The sequence below is a fragment of the Rhinatrema bivittatum genome, chromosome 2 (genome assembly GCF_901001135.1).
Source record: "Rhinatrema bivittatum chromosome 2, aRhiBiv1.1, whole genome shotgun sequence".
NCBI classification, from domain to species: Eukaryota; Metazoa; Chordata; class Amphibia; order Gymnophiona; family Rhinatrematidae; genus Rhinatrema; species Rhinatrema bivittatum.
Genome location: NC_042616.1, coordinates 216812922 through 216832659, shown reverse-complemented (window position 1 = coordinate 216832659; position 19738 = coordinate 216812922). Strand labels below are relative to the sequence as shown.

The following is a 19738-nucleotide window of genomic DNA, read 5'->3' as shown; positions in this document are numbered from 1 at the left end:
CTATCTGCTATAAAACAAATTGGACGATTCAGGTAAACAGATTTGTTCTACTCATAGAAAATGTGAGTAAGCATGGTCAAATATTTAATATATGCTTCTTTTGTTTTTCTAGGGAATAAAGATGATGATTATGGTAATTTCTATCAAGGCTTGTGGGACTGCTCAGGGGATCACCCTGATGAGTTGTCATTTAAACGTGGTGATGCTATCTACATTCTCAGCAAGGTATGTTACCAAGGACAGGTAGCTGCTGTGCATGAAAAGCATTGAATAACTAGCAATGAAAGTGCCAGGCAGGGAGAGACAGCACACAGCAAGCTAATTGCATAAAGCAATTTTCTTTTGGCTTTAATACTGTTCCCATTCTTGACTTCCTTGTATACAGTCGGAGCATCTTGCTCTGTATAAACTGCATTGATGGATACAGTAATGAATTACATTGTCAGATGAAATACAATCAGATTTAATTCATAATCCAATAACAGGAATCAGCTTAAAAGTATGTTTACATATACTGTAGGTTTTGGCTCTTCTCCATTAAACCAACTATACTAAAACAATGAACTTTTGTGCAAGTCAACATTGTCTATTAAAATATTCTGCATTATGTTTTTGTTTCCTTTTCCTTTATATTCATCAGTGTGTAGATTATGATTTGCAGTACAGTTCACTGGTGGAAACTCTTTGTTTATGGAGCTGGCTTTTAATCTTGGCATAACTACTACAGATCTTCCTGAAGTATCAAATGGATGCTTATTTATCCTGTCTTATTGCAATGGTTGTTAATACATGCTTTCCCTTGTTTGTTAAGCTGGTCTTCTGTTTGAAGAGGACTTTATTGTGCTTCAAGACTGAGCAATGTTTGATTTTTCTTGTACTTATACATCCTCATTTGTTTGGTTCATATTGGAGCATTCTTTAATTATTTGGATTTTCAAATAATGTATGTTCTTTTTTTAAAACACACAAAATTAGTTTTTAACATATGAATTCAGAATCTTTGTCATCAAATAAATAGGCTTCCTCATTTCTGATCCCTCTCAGCTTGGCCCATGACAGTTGTCATGTGACTTCGTTTTTTTTGGAAGAGATATTTATCCAGTTCTAGTCACTGGACATGCATCCTAAAACATTGTTGCATTTATGGTGGTCCTCCTTCCATTTGCAATCAATACTGCAGGTATCACACAATTCAACAGCAGAAGATGTCAGAAAGCCAGGCCTGTTCAAAAATCTCCCTCCAAATACTTGACACATCACATCCTTTCTATGCATTTGCACTATCTTCATCAGAATAACAAAACAATGAGTGCTATTCTAGTCACCCTTTTTGATTGCATTGTTTCACTTTTATGCCTCCACCAGAGTGAAATAATTTGGTTTTCATTTAACATCTAAACAGAGAAAAAAAAACACTTGGAAAGTATTGCCATTCAGTTTCCATGTCTAGATTACTCTCAGGTTAGTAGTCTGCGAGTTAGAATATATACTCACTGAGCTGTATAGACTTGCTTTATAGAAAAGTAACATTCTCAGGATAATGACATTAGCATCCTGCATAATAGCAGTGTTGTTTTTCTAATTTGCATTATCTTAATAATGGCTCTCATGACCATTCTGTCAGAGTTGTATTGCTGTTTTAATGTTTTGTGGGAGGAGACGGCATTGGTTAATTTCAGTTTGGTATTTTGTGCTTCTGAAAACCTTAATTTAAAAACATAGACCTACAATATAACCGCAAACGATGTCTGCAAGATCCATCTTGTCTTTCCATTTTCCTTTCCTACTACAGACTTTCCCCAATCTCTGGTTGTAAGTGACTTAAATGTCCTTTTATTCCAGACAATGAGATACTAGTGCAGCAGTTCCCAGACCTGTCCTGCTGACCCCAGGACGAGTCAGGTTTTCAACATATCTATAATGAATTTGCATACACTGGGTCTCCAGTAAATGCAAATGTATTGTATGTATATTTAATGTGTATGTGCTGAAAGCCCAACTGGCTGCGGGATCACCATGACAAGCATAGGATTTAGTAGTATTTTGAATTCCAAATATACAGGAAGACTTTAAAATTACATGAAATTGTTTTGATTCCAAAATTAATTCACTATAATTTAGGCTGGAGGTGGCATATCAGGGCAATTATCTATTTATTTTATTTAAAATTTCTTATTTACCGCTTTCCCAGTTCTAAAAAGAACCATCCAAACCTAGTGCAATTTAGTGCAAATTTTGATCCAGTTATGCCATGGTGTTTTCCCTCCTGAAAACACTGGGGTAGGTTCATTCACTCAGCTAGAAGAAATTCTCCATTGAAGTAAGCCTTTCATACAAATATACTTTTGTTTCTGATAAACAACTCTCAAGGTTCTAGTCAGTAAACACAGTTGAATGGGGTAAAGAACTGCGAGCAGTTGGCTGAGTTGGTAGGTGCTAGCTGTTCAGCTGGATGGAACCTTTTGCCTCTACTTCCCAGGTTGAATTCCTTTCCAAGCACCTCTGGTGTCACAGCTCTTCATGGCTTCTGTTAGTCTCACCAGTCTAAGTTCAGTTCCTGGTAAATGTGTCTCATCGCTAAATTTTCTGTCACAATGAAGAATAATTGCCACGCTCGCTGGCAGTGTGTGTAGAGCAGGGATATTTCACTGCTGCTCTTCAGCTGTAGCTGGCCTGTGGATAAATGGAGGGCTTTCAGTTCCAGTACTGTCAGTCTGGTAGCTTTCAGGAGCAATAAATTCACATTAAAAAAAAATGTTTTAAATCCCCCAGAAAGGTAAAAGTGAATACATAAGCATAATATATAGACATTTTATTGTTATTCAAACTGAATTTGCATACTTCTGTTGGTGTATGTAGTTGTTAAATTAATCAGATAACTAATTTATGGTCTGTGTCAGTAAGGTACACCTGCTTGGGCCCATCACTTAAAATACATCTTTAAAATTCTTGCCAGATTCATTGTCATTCATTTATGTTACTTTCCACCTAGAGAGTTCAAAGCATTTTACAATAGGTTTGGAAGTTGTAACAGTTCCAATGCATAGAATTTACAGTTAGGTTAAGGAGATCATACAATTTAATGCGTGCTGTGTATAGTGGGGCCATTCTATTGTCTGGGTAACATTTGCACCAGTGCTTAGTAACACTGTGATCCTCCATGACCACTTTGATTTATTTAACATGAAACACTTGCTCCAACTACACTAACAAGTTACTATCTTGACCTGTACTGTGTGTGAAATGAAGCTAGTAAGGCAAGTTCTCCACAGACACCAGACATATAAACCCCTGCTCTAAGTGTCAGCTTTCATTGTAACTGGAATTCATGGCTTAACCTTTTCCTATTTAAGAACTAAAGAGCCATTTAATTTTATTTATCAACCAAAAGTAAACATTGGCAATCCACTGGTGTAGTGTTGTTCAGTGTGTAGAGTGTACACCTTCCCACCAATGAACTCTTCACAGACCTGGTGGTAATATTACCTCCCTCTTCGATATGCCACTAACTTTGTAAACTGGATGTTAGACAAAAGCATTAGAAAAGAAGGATGTCAATCTATTCCGTTTTTCTATCCTCTACTGTGCTGCGTAACATCCAGTAAAGTGACACTGCTGGAGTTAATATAAAGGGAAAGAAAAATGTTTGATATAAATGTAAAAGCCTTACAGCCTTGGTGCGCCACACTACAGTTCCTAATCATTGTTTACGGCTTTATAGTGTCGAAGAACTCAGTAAGCTGGAAAAATCCTGTTTAGCCATGACAACAGAATTAACATCCCTACCCCTGTGAAAAGGACAAAGAGATCTTTAACGTGCCAAGATAGACATGATTTCAGTTTAATATCTCGTCTGAAAAAGGGCATCCTTAGTAGCATAGCCTTTAGTCTCTCCATACACACAAACGCGCACACTATTTCTCCTCTAGTATCACATGGGGCATTAAGACTTGCTACATTTAGCATTCCTTGAAGGACTGCTATACAAGAATTGACCTGGCCTGACCCTGCTTAGCTTGTGAGATACAGAAGATCAAAGCCCAATGTGGCCAAAACTTTGATTTTTAAGAAAACTAGGTGCTGTTTCCTACTGACATGCTTACATTTCAGCCTTAAATATTTATTTTTAAAAATAGAGAACAAATAGATTGATTACAATGCTATGCAACCTAAAGTAAATTTGTATAGAGACTGCAGCATAAATGTTCTGATGAAATTACTAGCTTGATATTTCGGATATACTTTCTCCATTTATTTATGTTTTATGCCATCTAGTGGCTGAAGTGAGAAATGAAACTGTTTGACAGTTAATGTGCACATCTAAAACGGTGTCATAAATTTCACTTAACTTTGATGCAGCTATGAGTTATTATTTTCCCATCAGTTGTTAACCAAGTATTGACATTAATCATTAAGATATCGTGCTTGCTGATAAGGAATTAAGGGCAATCATTGTGTACTGGAGGAGTGCATCAATAATAATATGACAAGAGTATGTGTGCAGACATGGTTTATTTGTGTTTTTAGTTTTTTGAATTTAAAAGAACATGTTATCAGGCATGGTGTGTGATTTTGATGTGTCTAACAGCTAGCCAACAGTTTTGAATGTGTGTGCGTGTGTGACGGGGGGGGGGGGGTGTATTATATAAAGCAAATTCATATTTCCTCTTAATGTTGTATAAACCAAATGTCATGCCAATGAAAAGTATTAGGATAAAATGCAGGCAGCTTGATTAATTTGGATGTTTTCACATTACACCATGTAACCTGCTAGATAGAAAAAGGAAAGAAATTTAATATTCATGTATAGTTTAGAAAAACATTGTGTGAACTTGAAAACAGTAATCTTGTTTTTCCACTCATCAACGTATTTATTAACTTGATGAAAACAAGTCATTGTCACTGCAATTAGTATAAATGCATATTTTAGTTATGAATACTGCTTTTTTTTAATATATATGCTATGTGAATGTCCTGACTTGGAAGCAAAATGAGGCAGATATTTTTGTTCTCCATGTTTCTATTGAGCAGCTGTCTTATGACCTAATAAACCTCTTACTAAGCTATCCTCCCCTTCAAAGTGCCTCTGGCATTTTTGTATGTTTAAACTTTGCAGCTACAGTAACTGGTAGCATCTTGATTGCTGTTTCCTATACAAGAAAACAGAATAACAATTTACTGCACACATTTTAATATTGAAATATTTTTTCTAGAAATATTTACAGCTTTTTAAAAACCAGAACACTTCTTTTAAAAAAATCATTGAATTGTTTGACAAGTTGTGATTAGACTATAGGTAATGAGCCTCAGCTACTTTTCTGCATGAATATACACAGCTATGAGTGTGATACTGTAATTTTTTGTAGTATAAGAAAAGTATTCTACAGTGTCCAGTTTCTCTTTGGCATTTTTTATACTATCAGTACATATTCTTTCCTTTTATGTTGCAAACAATTTCATATATACAGTTCTAGTTGAACCCACTTCAAGTATCTTTAAAAAATGCTAACATTAAAGCAAAATTTGGTTTAAAAAACAGATTTTTAATTTAAGCAACTTGACATAACTGGAAGGAGGGACAGGACAGAAGATTACACATATCCAAGAGAACACTCTTTCTCTGAAGGCAAGTAGTCCACTGTAATCAACGTGGAAATTGTTTTCAAAGCTTTCTGGGAAACGTTTTAAGACTTCTCTGGGCATACACAGCAGCTTCTGCATTTCTGCACTCATGTAACATGACGGAGTATATCATTTTCCACAATGAGCAACGGATGCAGTTTGAGCTGCCACTGTAGTGGTTTCACTGTATTGACTGTATAAAACTATACTGCCCAAAAAATGAATACTTTGTGAATAATGTTTACACAGTTTAATTGCACGTATACAAGATATACGATAGAGGTATTCATATATGGTTACCACTAAATAAACATACAATAACGGTGTCCCAGTATAATAGCCACATAGCCTTTTTGTAGAAAAAAAAATGTTTTTTACTAATAAAAACTTGTCTGACAGTATGTCATATGTGGACCAACATCTTAACAGTCAAATCCCATTTGTTTATACAAATAAAACTTATCTTGCAAGATCTCAATGCAGTCCAATCACTCAATCAACACCCGACATGGACCGCGTTTCAAAAAGTTCTGCTTTGGGGTGATCCGCCATTATGGGTTTCAGTTTTGTTAGCTTTAGATATTAAAACTATGAAACCAGTTTCCTCCTCTGTTTTGTGGGTTAGTGTGCCTTAGTGATTATTTTTCCTTTATTCAAATTAGTAATTTTTTCAGTGTTTTGGAAGTTTCATGTTTTCTATTTATTGGTGGGGGGGGGTGGGGAATTGCCATTCCTGTCAACAAACTACTTAACTATGACTTGACATACCTCAGATTCTTCAGGCATCTTTTAACTAAGAGAATTTCTTCTTTTGATTATGCATTGTCAATTTTTCTGGCAAAGACAGAGAAGAAGTCCAGCAGCTTCAATTTTTGTCCAGACTGCAGAAAGATGATGCCTATAACAAACTACCACATGGCCTGCCACAAATGCATGTTGCAATGGGATCATGATGTGTCCCATTGCAACATCTACTCAAAGATGTGTCCAGGGGCTATCAAGTTGCACAATAGTCTTCCCTTGAAGAATTAAATAAAATGTCCGCTGAATTAGGACTGAACAGCAAGGACCAAGGAACTGCACCAAATCTCTGGAGGTAATGTGTTTCCAAAGAAAAATCAAGTCTTTCAACACCACAGCTTAAGGATAAGTTCAAAGATCAAGATAAGGTTTTGATCCACCACCTTGTGCTCAGTATCTGGCTTCCTGTTTAAGCATGGCGCTGAGTATAAACTATGTTGAAATCTCATTGAAGGAGAAGGTTAATTGTCACCAGTTTCCTTTGATAAATGGCTATAAAGGCAAAAGGATACTAAAGGGTGTTCTGTGACCCCTGGAGTGGCTGCACATGGAAGAAAGCTCTTACCTTCCATTCAAGGCACTTGCTGTCTGTCTCATGAGGAACAGCGTCTAGCTTTCATTACCTATTGAGACACCCCAAAAGTTAGTCCACTTGCTGAGGCTCATCAACTCTTTGGGCTAGTTGCCTCAGCAGAGGCAGGCACTTAGCACATGAAGCAGGCAGAATGACCAATATTGACTTGCTCAACCCCCATTCAAAGTGTCAAGTAGCCCACTTACTGCTACCTCCTTTAATGCACTAAGATTCTTAGCACTGATATTGAACAGATGGTCAGTGTTGAGTGCACAGAGTTGGAATCAAATGGTCTTGGAGAAAGAAGCTTTCCAAGACCCTCAGCAATGATCAGATCGAGGATCCAAAAGTCAAACTTCAATGCCAACTCAAGGAGTGGCGCAAGCTCAGTTGTCACTTCCATATTATATCAAGAGTGACTCTGAGCAGTCATGGGAGTCCTGTTACAGGTCCTGAAGAGAAATTATTACCTGATATCCACTCAGAGCCCTCTCCTCCAAAGGGAAAGAGCAGACCTTTCCTTTTCTGACTTTGTTCAGATAATAGTCAATTCCATTTCCACTGAGTTGCAGATCTAAGAATGGGGTATCCCCATTCTGCCTCCTTACATACCTGAAGTCCCCAAAAGAATTTATACTAGTGCCTATCCACCCTCTATCAGGAGGATGTATGTAATACCCCGCCCCCCCCCCCCCCCCCAATCGTGGGGTACAGTGGATTAAGAGGTCACACAGTTACCAGGGCAGCTCCTCATTATCCTAGTCCTCTCTTCCTTTCTGGGAACGCTAGGGTTCATCTGGCAGGGGGAGTCCAACCTCCTTGTCCTCTCTTTCTCTCTCTCTCTCTCTCTCTCTCTCTGTGGTCCGTTGATACTCTTAGAAGATTAATCTTGGATAAGTTGCACTCTTAAACCACGGAGTCAAATGATGGTGTTCAATTAAAAAAAAACAAAAAACTTTGCTTTAACTTAAAAATCAAGATCTAAGCTATGATCATAAAAATCATAATAAAAAAAAAGCAGTGGTCTCTTTATCCAGGAAGCACCCTCTGTTTATTCCTCTGTCTCTAACTAAACCAGTTTCCAAATATCCCTTCCCCATAGAGGGTGGTAAAATACTCTTCAGCAAACAGCATAAGGCAAAAGGTAGGATAAGAAAAAAAATACCCTTGTTCCAAGAATTAGATCCAAATACTCTTCAAAAATCCTTATAAAACCAGCAGTCTTTACCCAGGTCATGGGACAAAATGCTGACTTCCAATTCCCACAGCAAGGTGGTACTAATTTCACTGTTGGAACTGGCCACAAAATTCTCTGTCTTCACTTCCAATGTCTTTTCCTTGCCTTTTATTAGGTGCAAGCAAAAACCCCAGAGAAAAATCTAGTTCTTCTAGAGAGGGGGGTAGCTAGCTCTCCTAGTAGATCACTGAGCAAAATTATTCCCAAAAACTCTTCCATAAACTTACTCTCAAACTCCCAATTCCTAAACACCACCGGATCAATCCAACAGCGTGCAGAAAGTCCCTCTGCACATGCTCAGGGGACAGTTTATACCCCTAAGACCCATCCCAAAAAAGAAAAGGCCAAAGACATGGGGAGGACTCCAAAAATGCAACAGATCCCTTAATAGTTGAAAAATTGGAACAATTTTAGTGGCAGAGGCCACTAGATCTACTTAAGAGAATGTGAGAAACCCCACACTCTGTACTCCTGATAGGCTACCGACACAGCCATTGCCTTTTTTCCTATCTAAGGTCCACCTCTGTAGAAGAGATTTGCAAAGCTATGACATGGAGTTTAGTTCACACATTTACCTTGCATTACTGTTTATATACTAACTCTCGACATAACAGTTTTGGGTCGTCCATTCTTCAAGGATTTCTTGAGAGTAAAGCCCAACTCTAGCCCATTCTGAGGCCCATTTTTATGATTTAGGATTGCATTTCCTTAAAAAAAAAATTACTAGTGGGAAGGGGACCTTGACCCACCAAAAAGATATGTGCTACCCTGTTGGCAGGATTCAGTGGTCTTCTCTTTTTGTTGCAACATCCATTAGTTAGGCATGTGTGGGACTATGTTGAACTGCTTATCTTCAGAGAAAGTGAAGTTGCTGTCCTGTTAACAGGTATTCTTTGAAGACACCAGTCATACAAATCCTTTCCCACAGAACTGAGGCATACTGTGTGAGTATGAGAATGGAGGAGCTGTCAACATAACCAGCAAGATCTTAAAAAAATTCCTTAAGTTATGGAAGGCTTTTCCATGTCAGCAGTGGCAGATGACGACACCAATGTTTTATGACTGGTGAACTATTGTCTTCAGAGAAGACCTGTTTAAAAGTAAGCAACTTTAACTACTGGAGGTACAAGTCAGTAAGTTGGTTTTTTTTTTTTATATCCGATCATATAAATTAATTAAATTTATATACAAATGTAATTAAAGTAAGTCCTTATGTAACTCCCTCTTGGTTCTGAGGTCCTTGAAACAGGGGTCATAGCAGAAGTCCCTGGGGCCACTCTCTTTCTACATATCTTCTTTCTTGCTCACACCATCTACAAGGGGGCCTGGATTCAATCGACAGGAAGGGTGACGAGCCTCCAGGGCCCTAAGCTCCTGGGGGAAGGTACTTTGTATGGTCTCTCTCAAGCAAATAGTCTCTCTCCCACCTGTACTCACTTAGGAAGATTTCTCAGTTCAGTAAGCTGGTTCTTGAGGTGTGAAAGAGCAGACAGAGACTTGGAGAGGTGTTCAACAAAAAAGTTTTACTGTAACTTAAGAATAAAGTCCCAATAAGAATGGCAAAAATAATATAAAAGAACAAACAGGATGGCAACTCCAAGCACTACAGTCTCTATGTAGGTCAGCCTCTGAATCAGTGTCTCAGTGTCAGTCTCTCCTTAGTGATGGGAAAAGAAAAAAACTTCTCTCCAATAATAAGGCAGGGAGCTGGTGGTGGAAAATAAAACTCCCTGCTTCAAAACAAGATGATTAAGAAACTTCTGCAAAAACTAAGGTCATCTTTTCCTTATAGGTCACTATAGTCTCCACTTTTGCTGGACACAGAGCAAAGTAGCACCCCGGGCAACTGCAGGCCACACCTTGACTGGTGGTATGGCAAACAGCAAGCAGAGGGGGGTTCCCTCCTGAACTGGGAGCAAGTCAGCAAAAAAAAAACAAAACAAAACCAGCTCTTTCAGAAATCAAAATCTTCTCCTCAGAGCTTTCTCAGTGCATCCCACGCTTGCAGACTGGGGGCCTATTGGGATCCACACCAAACAGCAGCTTCCACTTCCAACAAAAAAACTACATCCAACTACACCATCCTTGTGCTCTCTCCAGTTTATAAAGGGGAGCTCAGCTAATCCCAAAACAAGGGGGAATAGCCAAACAACTAGGGAGGATCTAAAAATGCAAAACTTTCCCAGCAGATGAAAAGAAGGCAAAAACATCTAGTAAGGAGTAAAGCCTTTCTTACAATTACTTCAAAGTATTTCCAATCATTTGTATCCCATTGTTAGTCTTTAAAAAAAAAAATCTTTTGCCAAAGAATTTAATGCCAAATCTGTTGGGCAAACAGTCTCAATCTAGGGAAAGTTTCCACAAAATGGCTAAAATCTATAACATAATGGAGCTTATGCACTAAAACATATGCTAATTTTTTTTGTAGCATGCGTTTTAAAACAACTTTCATGAGGTGTGATGCACAACAGTTTTTAGCATGCCCATTAAAAGGTAGCATCAGAAAGAGTGCACTATTGAAATGCTGTTCCTATCTACCTATCTGATCGTTGAATAATATGTGGACACTACTCAGAATAGTGTGCACCCATTAAACTGAGTATGCCTAGTCCTGTTTTCTTCAGGGCTCCACCTTCTTGATTAAAAGCTGTGTAAAAGAAAGCCAGCACATGAGGCTCTTTCTCATTGCTGGATTCCAGGAGAGGAGGTGAAAGGAGAGCAGAGAAATTGAGAGTTAAAAATAAATATTTGCATGGCCTGTGTTGTGGCTTGTACTCCTTTCTTAGGACAATTTTCATATCTGCCTGCGTAGCTGCAAAGTCTAGGGGTAATTTTTCCCTCAGAGTTTGTACCAGTTCTCAAAAGGAAAGGATGAGCATGTTTCACCTTTGCAACCTCTCCAAGAGAAGAGTCCTCAAGAGATTTGCATCTGCTTTTTCTGTGGATCCTTTTTCCCTGTCATTTCCCTGACCTAAACACTCCCTCAGGATCCACCTACATCTTACCTGCCTAAATGTACACTCATTGATCCCCATGCATACTTTTAGAGGAGTAAGGCCTGGGCAATTTTCAGACAGCCAGTTTACACAGGAAAATAGTCCCCTCCCTGTGTATTACCTTTCCTTTCTTTCTTGTTCCTGGTCCATGGGTGAGTGCATGTTTCTGTCTCTCAGTCTTCTATGAAAGATAGACTGAGAGGACTTGGTTGGCAAAAGAATATATTGTGGACAGGACTGAACAACAGCACATGGACTTTGAAGCTGCGTGAGAAGTGTAGCAAGGAGGAGAGGGTTGATAGTGTCAGGAAGAGAATGGAAGTTACTAGAAGGATTCAGGAGGAGGCAGTGGTAGGGCAGAGGCAGAGCAGTTAGGTCAGAAGGGTAGAAAAGGGAACCTCACATAGCTGAGGGTTAAGCCCATTAGTCACCAGCTGGAGGAGCACAGGATGGGATGACAGAAGGGAAAGAAAAGAGACTCTCCAAAGCATGCACCTCCTATGTTTGTTAGGAAGGTAGAAGACATTGGTAGAGCAGAAACCAGATGCAAGATGAGGAGGCAGAGCTATGCCAATGGATGCTCTGCTTCACTGCAGATGAAATTTACCAAATTCTGGACCTCATCCTGGAAAACTATAGTGTGCTATTTAGGAGAGACTCAAGAAAATCTCTGGTAGCAAAGAAGTGCATTTGGAAACAAATATATCATCAAACATCACCATCCTCTGAATCACCCCAGGACAATAGCATATTTGAAGTGTTTTAGTAGGACATGAAATGAAATGGGGCATCCAAGAAAACTCTGTAAATATCTATGGCTATCGGAAGAAGTCGAGAAGTGGCCATGTCACGGGAGCAACACCTTGTGAAAGCAGATTCAGATATCATTGTTGGCCTCCCAGAATTCATGGATGCCACATCAGTAATAAATCAGGTGTGAGGTGACAAATTGCCTGCCTTACAAGAACACAAATTAGGAACACTTACATTCCTTGCAGGGTTGTCCTGTTTCTGTTTTAATTATTTTTTGTATATTATACATGCTTTTGTAGTATAAACTGCTGTGATAGTTTTACAAATGGAAGTGTGATATATCAGATAAACTAAAATAATAATACAGGTTATGATCTCTATTAAGTCTGTAGGAGATTACAGGTTTAGCAGGTGGAAGAGCTTGTGGCTGGGTTGGGGGCCTAGCATGTGTGGGAACATTTGGGAGATGTGGGCGCAGCTCAGGACCAGAACCATTTTGGAGATCTGGGAAATTGACAGGGCATTAAAATATTTTAGGGCAGGGAAGTTAGAGAGTTAGAGGCCTTGTGGTAGATGAGCCTCATATTTCTGAGGGATGCATGTGCTCCAACAATACAACATATTCATCTCTGTAATCTTTTCCTGGTCTAATGAGTTGGCAGAAAGCAAGTTGAACACCTGGATGCACTGGACCCATATTGATAAACCCCACAGCAGGCAGGTGATTATTCCATCCTGACAGCTGTACCCCACACATTGCACATGACCTATCTATACCTTCGCATGGCATCCAGGCAGGAGAGTCTGCAAGGAGAAGGACTGGCCTTCCCATTGATGCCAGGGAGACATCCATGATAGGCCTGAATAAGGAGGGCTGTGTCGTCTGACCATCCTCCCTCTACAAGTACACTGTAGGACAAAACAATCTGTAAGTACCTCATATCTGTAAGAAAAATGCTTCAAATTCAAACCAAAGGAGTAATTGACCTCCCAGAAGTCCTAGATGCCCTGTAAGCTTTTCATACTGAATCCTGTGTATGGCTACTGTTGTCTTTGTACACACTAACCACATCAGTGACCATCACCATACACCGGAAAACAGTTTAGGCAACCAATACCACCATGTGTCCCTGCCACCAAAGCTGCTCTGTCCCCTTCCATTTTATCCCTGCTTTGCAACAGTGACCATTTCGGAGGGCCACAAACCGGAAATGGAAAGGCTTGAGAGAAGTTTCCAGAATTTTGGTGGGAAGAGGCTGCCTCCTGATCATTCTTCCTTGCTTCCATTTGATGTCTTCCGTGAGGTACTTTACTATTCAACGGCTGTTGCCTTGTTCTACGGACTGTTCATACATTTTTAGCTCTTTAAATAGTGGGTGAAGCAAAAGTACCACCTGGTCCAAGACAGGTGTTAAATGTTAAGCATCCATCTGGGTTGTGTGTCTGTGTGTGTGTGTGTGTATCTGTGCGCGCACTAAATAGTTCATGGCGGAGACCATGCCATGCAATTTACTGTATGTCCACTAAAGCTTCATTTGCATCTGTCTTCATTTACAAGCACATATGTGCTAATATCTTAGCATGCACACTAGGGCTTTAGTGCAGAGCACATAATTTAGTGGGCATGATAAGCTTTAGAGAATTTGGCCGATTTCTTGGAAAAATTCCAAAAATGAAAATGTTGGCAAAAGTTTTTCAAAAAATGTAGAACCATTTGGTTATTTGGGATTATAGTTCTCTAGTCTTAGAATTAACATTTCATTCATTTTTGATGCATAGTTTTTTTACTCATCACTATCCACATCCATGATAATTTTACTTTAAACTGCAATACCTACCAGTGTAAGTAAGTTTATGTATAATTAGAGCTAGGCGACTATTTAATTAGAACCAAGCAACTACAGAGCAAGTTACCTGAGATCAGTTCCAGATAAAATACTGCAGTCCATTTTAAAAAAAATAGAAAGGAAAAGTGACTGAGTAGTAGAATCAGCATGGGTTCAGGATTAACAGGGGCTGGCAATCCAAATTGGTTATTTTAAGAATGTTAGAAGCCAGTTTGGTATAGAAAACAAGTTTGATATCTTTTACTGCTGTTTTAGTCTATTTTATTTAGCTAATTATTGTATTCATATGGCTTTTGGAGGGTTGCATTACTGTGTAATATTATATTTGTTTCATGTATTGTAGGACTACCTGGAGCTGTAATAGATAAGCACCATAAAAATGTAAATTATAACTATAAATAAATATGAATTTTGCTAAAGCTTTGATTCAGTACCGCATGAAAAGCTTACTTTTAAATTTAGCGATACTATTTGTAAGTGGGTAAGAATTTTGATGAAGGGAAAACACATGCGGGTTTTAATCAGTCATATATATTCCAACTATAATAAGATAAGTAATTTTGTATAGAAGCTGATATATAAGCCATTCCTATTTACAAGGAATGAACAGCATTATTGCAATTTTTTCAGGTGACGCAAGCTGTATCACAATGTAAATACACTGCGGGAGTGACTGAGTTCACAGAGGGATATAGATATCCTGGAAAGATGAGGTTAATGTCTGTGAGTGTAGGGTAATAGGCAGATGCAACATTTGGAGTACAGTGTAACATATTTTTGCCTGTTCAAAAAGTGTTACTAAGATACTATAGAACAGGGATCAGGAACCTTTTTGGCTGAGAGAGCCATAAACGCCACATATTTTAAAATGTAATTCCATGAGAGCCATACAATATGTTTAAAACTAAATACAAGTAAATGTGTGCATTTTATGTAAGATCACACTTTTAAAGTACAATAAGTCTCTGAAAATATTACACCAGGCCTTAAGACACCAATACATCTCCTATTAGGAAAACGGACCAAGTCAGGCTGCTATAGAGTCCTACACAGAAACTACACGCCAGCAGAAAACCTCACCTGCACAATAGACACGCTCCAGATCGATTTCATCCCTTGCTATTGCGTGTGTGTCTATTGTGCGTCCAGAAAAGTTATTTTTTGTAATCGATCCATTACATTAATTCTTTCTTGAGCGCCAGTAGCAATATGTAAGTGCAGAGCCATGTCTCCTGAGTGCCCGATGCATTTGAGCACTAGGGACACACAATTTCTCCTTAGCGCGCCTCTTTTAACACACCAGCTCATTTAAATATAGCATCGAGTGCCCAGAAGAGGTTTCTGTGTACGTGTTAGTAAAACGGACGCTCAATATGAGCATGCGTTTTATTGTATCAGCCTGTAAGGGCTGAAAGTCAACACACAATTTCTTAACACAGGTGCTAAAAAAATAAAAATTAACTCCTAATGAGGAAGCAAAATGATATGCTAAATTATCAGGTTGTTAAAAATGTGCACAATCACAAAAATATATATATGCATAAACCTGAATTAAAATGTGCGCTCAGCACCGGCTGCTCACACATTTTAACTACAGAGAAGTTTCTCAATCAAGATTTCTGTGCAGAAAATATGCTTTCTGTGCACAAAGCATGTTCTGTGACGATATATCTTGACTACAAGTCCTGGTGCCAGAATTCTTGCTTCTGCCTATAGATCAACACTAGCACTGGAAACTTTACTACCCCTCTGACCAGGTGGAAAAAAGGTGAATAGTGGAGTGCCCCAGGGATCTATTCTGGGACCAATGCTTTTTATTATATTTATAAATGACCTGGAAATGGGAACAGCAAGTGAGGTGATCAAATTTGCTGATGACACAAAGTTATTCAAAGTTGTCAAATCACAAGAGGATTGTGAGAAATTTCAAGAGGATCTTGCAAAACTGGGAAGACTGTGCATGCAAATGGCAAATTAAATTTAATGTAGATAAATGCAAAGTGATGCAGTAATGCGTATATTTTAAAAGGACCGCTTGGGTACCCATAAACGTGTGTATCTTGCCACGTGCAAAGATATATGCTATTTTATAAAGTATACGCATAGGTTATAAATAACGTTCACGCACGTCTGTCTGCAGCTTTACGAGAGAGAGAGCGAAATCACCTATTTATAAGGCTTATTCTGATATCTATTCATTGTAAAATTAACATCATTAAAGAATTTTAGGCCTTATAAGTGATGAAAAGGAGTTGATTTGTACACTGCAGTCTCTGAATGTGTCTGTAACAACACCCCACCTAACCCCCAACCTACCTCCTGAAAACTCACCACAAATCAAAGTGCCCCTTACAATGGTCTATATTTAGAGTGTCAGACTGAGTCTTATAAAGAGTCTCTCTCTCTCACACTCCCCCCCCCCCCCCCCCCCCCCCAACCACCACGACTGATGCCTACCGAGGAGCTGTAGCAAAGTCATGTGTGTAATTTATAGCTACAAAATGCAAGGATCAACATTTGGAGTTACCTCTCAAGAAAAGGATCTAGGTGTCATCGTTGAAAATATGTTGAAATCTGCTCTGTTTGCAGCAGCAGCCAAGAAAGCAAATAGAATGCTAGGGATTATTAGGAAAGGAATGGAGAATAAAACAGAGAATATCATAATGCCTCTGTAGCGCTCCAAGGTGTGACTTGAGTACTGTGTTCAGTTCTGGTTACCACATCTCAAAAAAGATATAGCAGAATTAGAAAAGGTACAGAGAAGGGAGACCAAGATGATAAAGGGGATGGAACAATTCCCCTATGAAGAAAGGTTAAAGAGGTTAGGACTCTTCAGCTTGGAGAAGAGACGGCTGAGGGGAGATACGATAGAGGTCTATGAAATAATGAGTGGACTGGAACAAATAAACGTTAATCAATTGTTTACTCTTTCCAAAAGTACAAAGACCAGGGGACACACAATGAAGTTACTGGGTAATACATTTAAAACTAATAAGAGAAAATATATTTTTACTCAATGCATAATTAAGCTCTGGAATTCATTGCCAGACGATGTATTGAAAGCTCTTAGTATAGCTGCATTTAAAAAAAGATTTGGACAAGTTCCTGAAGGAAAAGTTCATTAGCAATTATCAAGGGAGAGTTGCCGAAATCCACTGCTTATTCTTGGTATAAGCAGCTTGGAATCTACCCCATGGGGATCCTTCTAGGCACTTGTGACCTGGCTTGGCCACTATTGGAAACAGGATACTGGACTTGATGGACCCTTGGTCTGACCCAGTATTGCAAGCCTCATGTTCTTATGTTTCCCCTCCCAACTTACTTTACTCTTTATTATTACACTGTCAGTGCTGGCATGGAGGCCATGCACCAGGGCTCCCTTCAGAACCCTACAATCAGCGGCACCCAAACCAACTAGGTGTCACCCCTCTCCCGATCACGCCTTTCCCACACTCAATTAAAAAGTATGCATTTAAAATACTAGATTGAACATGAAAAAGACATTCTTAGGTTAAAAAAAAAATCACTTACAACATGTATATTTACATGCATTGCTGTGATGCCAACCAGAAAACCCTACAAAACAGACACTTGGAACCCATATGGTATTAGGCCTATGGTAGTGTGTTAGATGTATTTTTAAAAAATGTTACCCACCACTCTGATTGTAGCTGTTATGACCGTCGGTCGCAGACGGCTGTGACCGATTCCACTCACGTCATGTGTTGCCTTGCTCTCCTCTTCGGGTCAACTCGCAGCTCGGGCTAGCTGCTACCGCCCTATACCTCCGGGTTCTCTAGCCTCCTCGTGGCAGCCGGGATGCTGCCGCCACCCATGCCAACTCCAAGCCGTCCTAGGCGCGCGGGCCACTGGGCCTCTCTTTGAAGATCCAATGGCGGGAACCTCAGGAGTGTCCCCGACTGATGACATCACAAGGTTGGGATTCATAAGCACCTCCCTCGCCCTTTGCTAGCTGACTTGGCAATGAGTTCCTTCGCTACTGGTACTTGCTACTGTCTCCTCGCACCCATGGTTCCTGTGTCGGATCTACCTGCGGCTCTGGACTCTGGCTCAGGTACCTGCTCCTCGGGGGGGCCTGCTTACGCTCCAGTTGGAGACCTCGTCTCCTGGCTGCTCCGCTCCTCGGGGTAGCCCCTGCGCCTTCCAGAGACCCTGCCTGCCGGCTTCCCTGCTCCTCAGGGTTGCCCCTTGAACCACCTTACTGCTTTGGATACGCGAACCTGCGCTTTCCGCTCCTCTGGGCAGTGCCTACGTTCTACACCAGTGACTGTACTCGGCACCTCCCCTCTCCTCGGGGCAGTGCCTCACTTCTCTACCAAGAAATTTCATCGTACGCAGCCCCACTCCTCGGGGCAGCTTACGTCACCACTTGGAGATTCGACTCGGCTTCTCCGCTCCTCGGGTCAGCCTACATCATCACACCAGAGCCTCTCTAGCTACGCTGTCCCGCCCCTTGGGACAGTCTCTACTGCATTCCTTCAGAAGTTCCTGTCTCGTGCTCCCTGCTCCTCAGGACCTGCCTAGCGCTTCTCTGTGGGAGGCTCCTGTGCTACCTGTGTACTGTGGATTCCCTCAGAACTGTCTCTCTTACCCCGCTCCTCGGGACCCCTCACAGTACTCTCTCTACAAGCTCCTGCGCTCACATGGCTGTGACGCAGGACGCTCAACCTCTCTGCCACTACCGTGAATCTCCTGCCGCAGCTGACCTAGTCTTCTGACGGTGAGGACCTGTGGGGCTCCTCCCCGCAGGTGGTATCAGCCCTTACCTCGGGCCAAGAGTCCACAAAACCCGCGGATCCTAACAGTAGCAGGGTACAGATAAAACATACATAATAAACAGTGGTAGGTTTGGCCCTCAGAAAGCCATGAGTACACTGAATTACAATATACTAAATCTCCCATACCAAAACAGCACTAATGCCAGCACTCAAAAAGTACGAAGCTATCTATGAAAGGGCAACCCTACAAATATTACACCAAGCCCTAAAACACCAATACACCTCCTATTAGGAAAACAGAACAAGCCAGGCTGTTATAGATCCCAAAACAGACACTATGTGCTAGCAGAACACACCACCTTGTTCACACATGCTAAACACAGACACCCCCTCACCAAATACTGAATAGAGAGACCATAAAGTATAAATAGAAAAATGCAGACAAAAACTGAACTGGAAACCACAAGCCAGATTCTCTATGCAGTACAACTATGGAAAAACAGAAACATCACCATTCCTCATAAAACATCATACACTAAAATTAAGAAATTTAAATCATAATAATAAAACATGCTAATAAAAATTATACATATTTTAAAAACTGACAAATAGAATATCCAATAATTAAAAACTCATATCTCTATCCATTTCCAAATGCCATTAAAATATTTCAAAACAGCTGATACATCAAATAACATCCAATAATTAAAACTAATAAGGATAAAAAAAAAAAATCTTCTGCTGTCCATACCTGGGAAATTTTGATTTCCAGATGATCTGAGATTGTCATGGATTAGCAGGAAGGAGGGGTGAGGGTTCTTTTATACAAACTTTCTCCCTCACTTGCTCAATCATATACACACACACACACACACACACTCTCTCTTACATGCTTAATCATATAGACACACACATGCTTGTTCGCTCTCTTGCTCAATATACACACACCCTCGCTCTCTCATGCTCAATCATACACACACACACACACACACTCTTGCTCATTCAGTCTTGCTCATGTGCTCAGACACACACATACTCATGCACTGTCACTTGCTCAATCATAAACACAGAGAAATATGCTCTTTCACATGCTCAGTCATAACACACATGCTCATACATTCTTTCACGTGTTCAATCATTCACACATGCTCATATGCTCTCTAATGCAT

The 19738-nt window shown here is 39.9% G+C and overlaps 1 protein-coding gene across 3 annotated transcripts in view; it reads left to right on the top strand.

Moving 5' to 3' along the window:
• The window catches only part of SKAP2 (src kinase associated phosphoprotein 2), a 525725-nt gene that overhangs the window by 478384 nt on the left and 27603 nt on the right, over window positions 1-19738 (top strand). For all 3 annotated transcript variants that reach the window (XM_029589160.1, XM_029589159.1, XM_029589161.1), the window contains exon 11: window positions 113-225. In XM_029589160.1, coding sequence (XP_029445020.1) covers window positions 113-225 — 113 coding nt within the window. The remainder of the gene's footprint in view (window positions 1-112; window positions 226-19738) is intronic.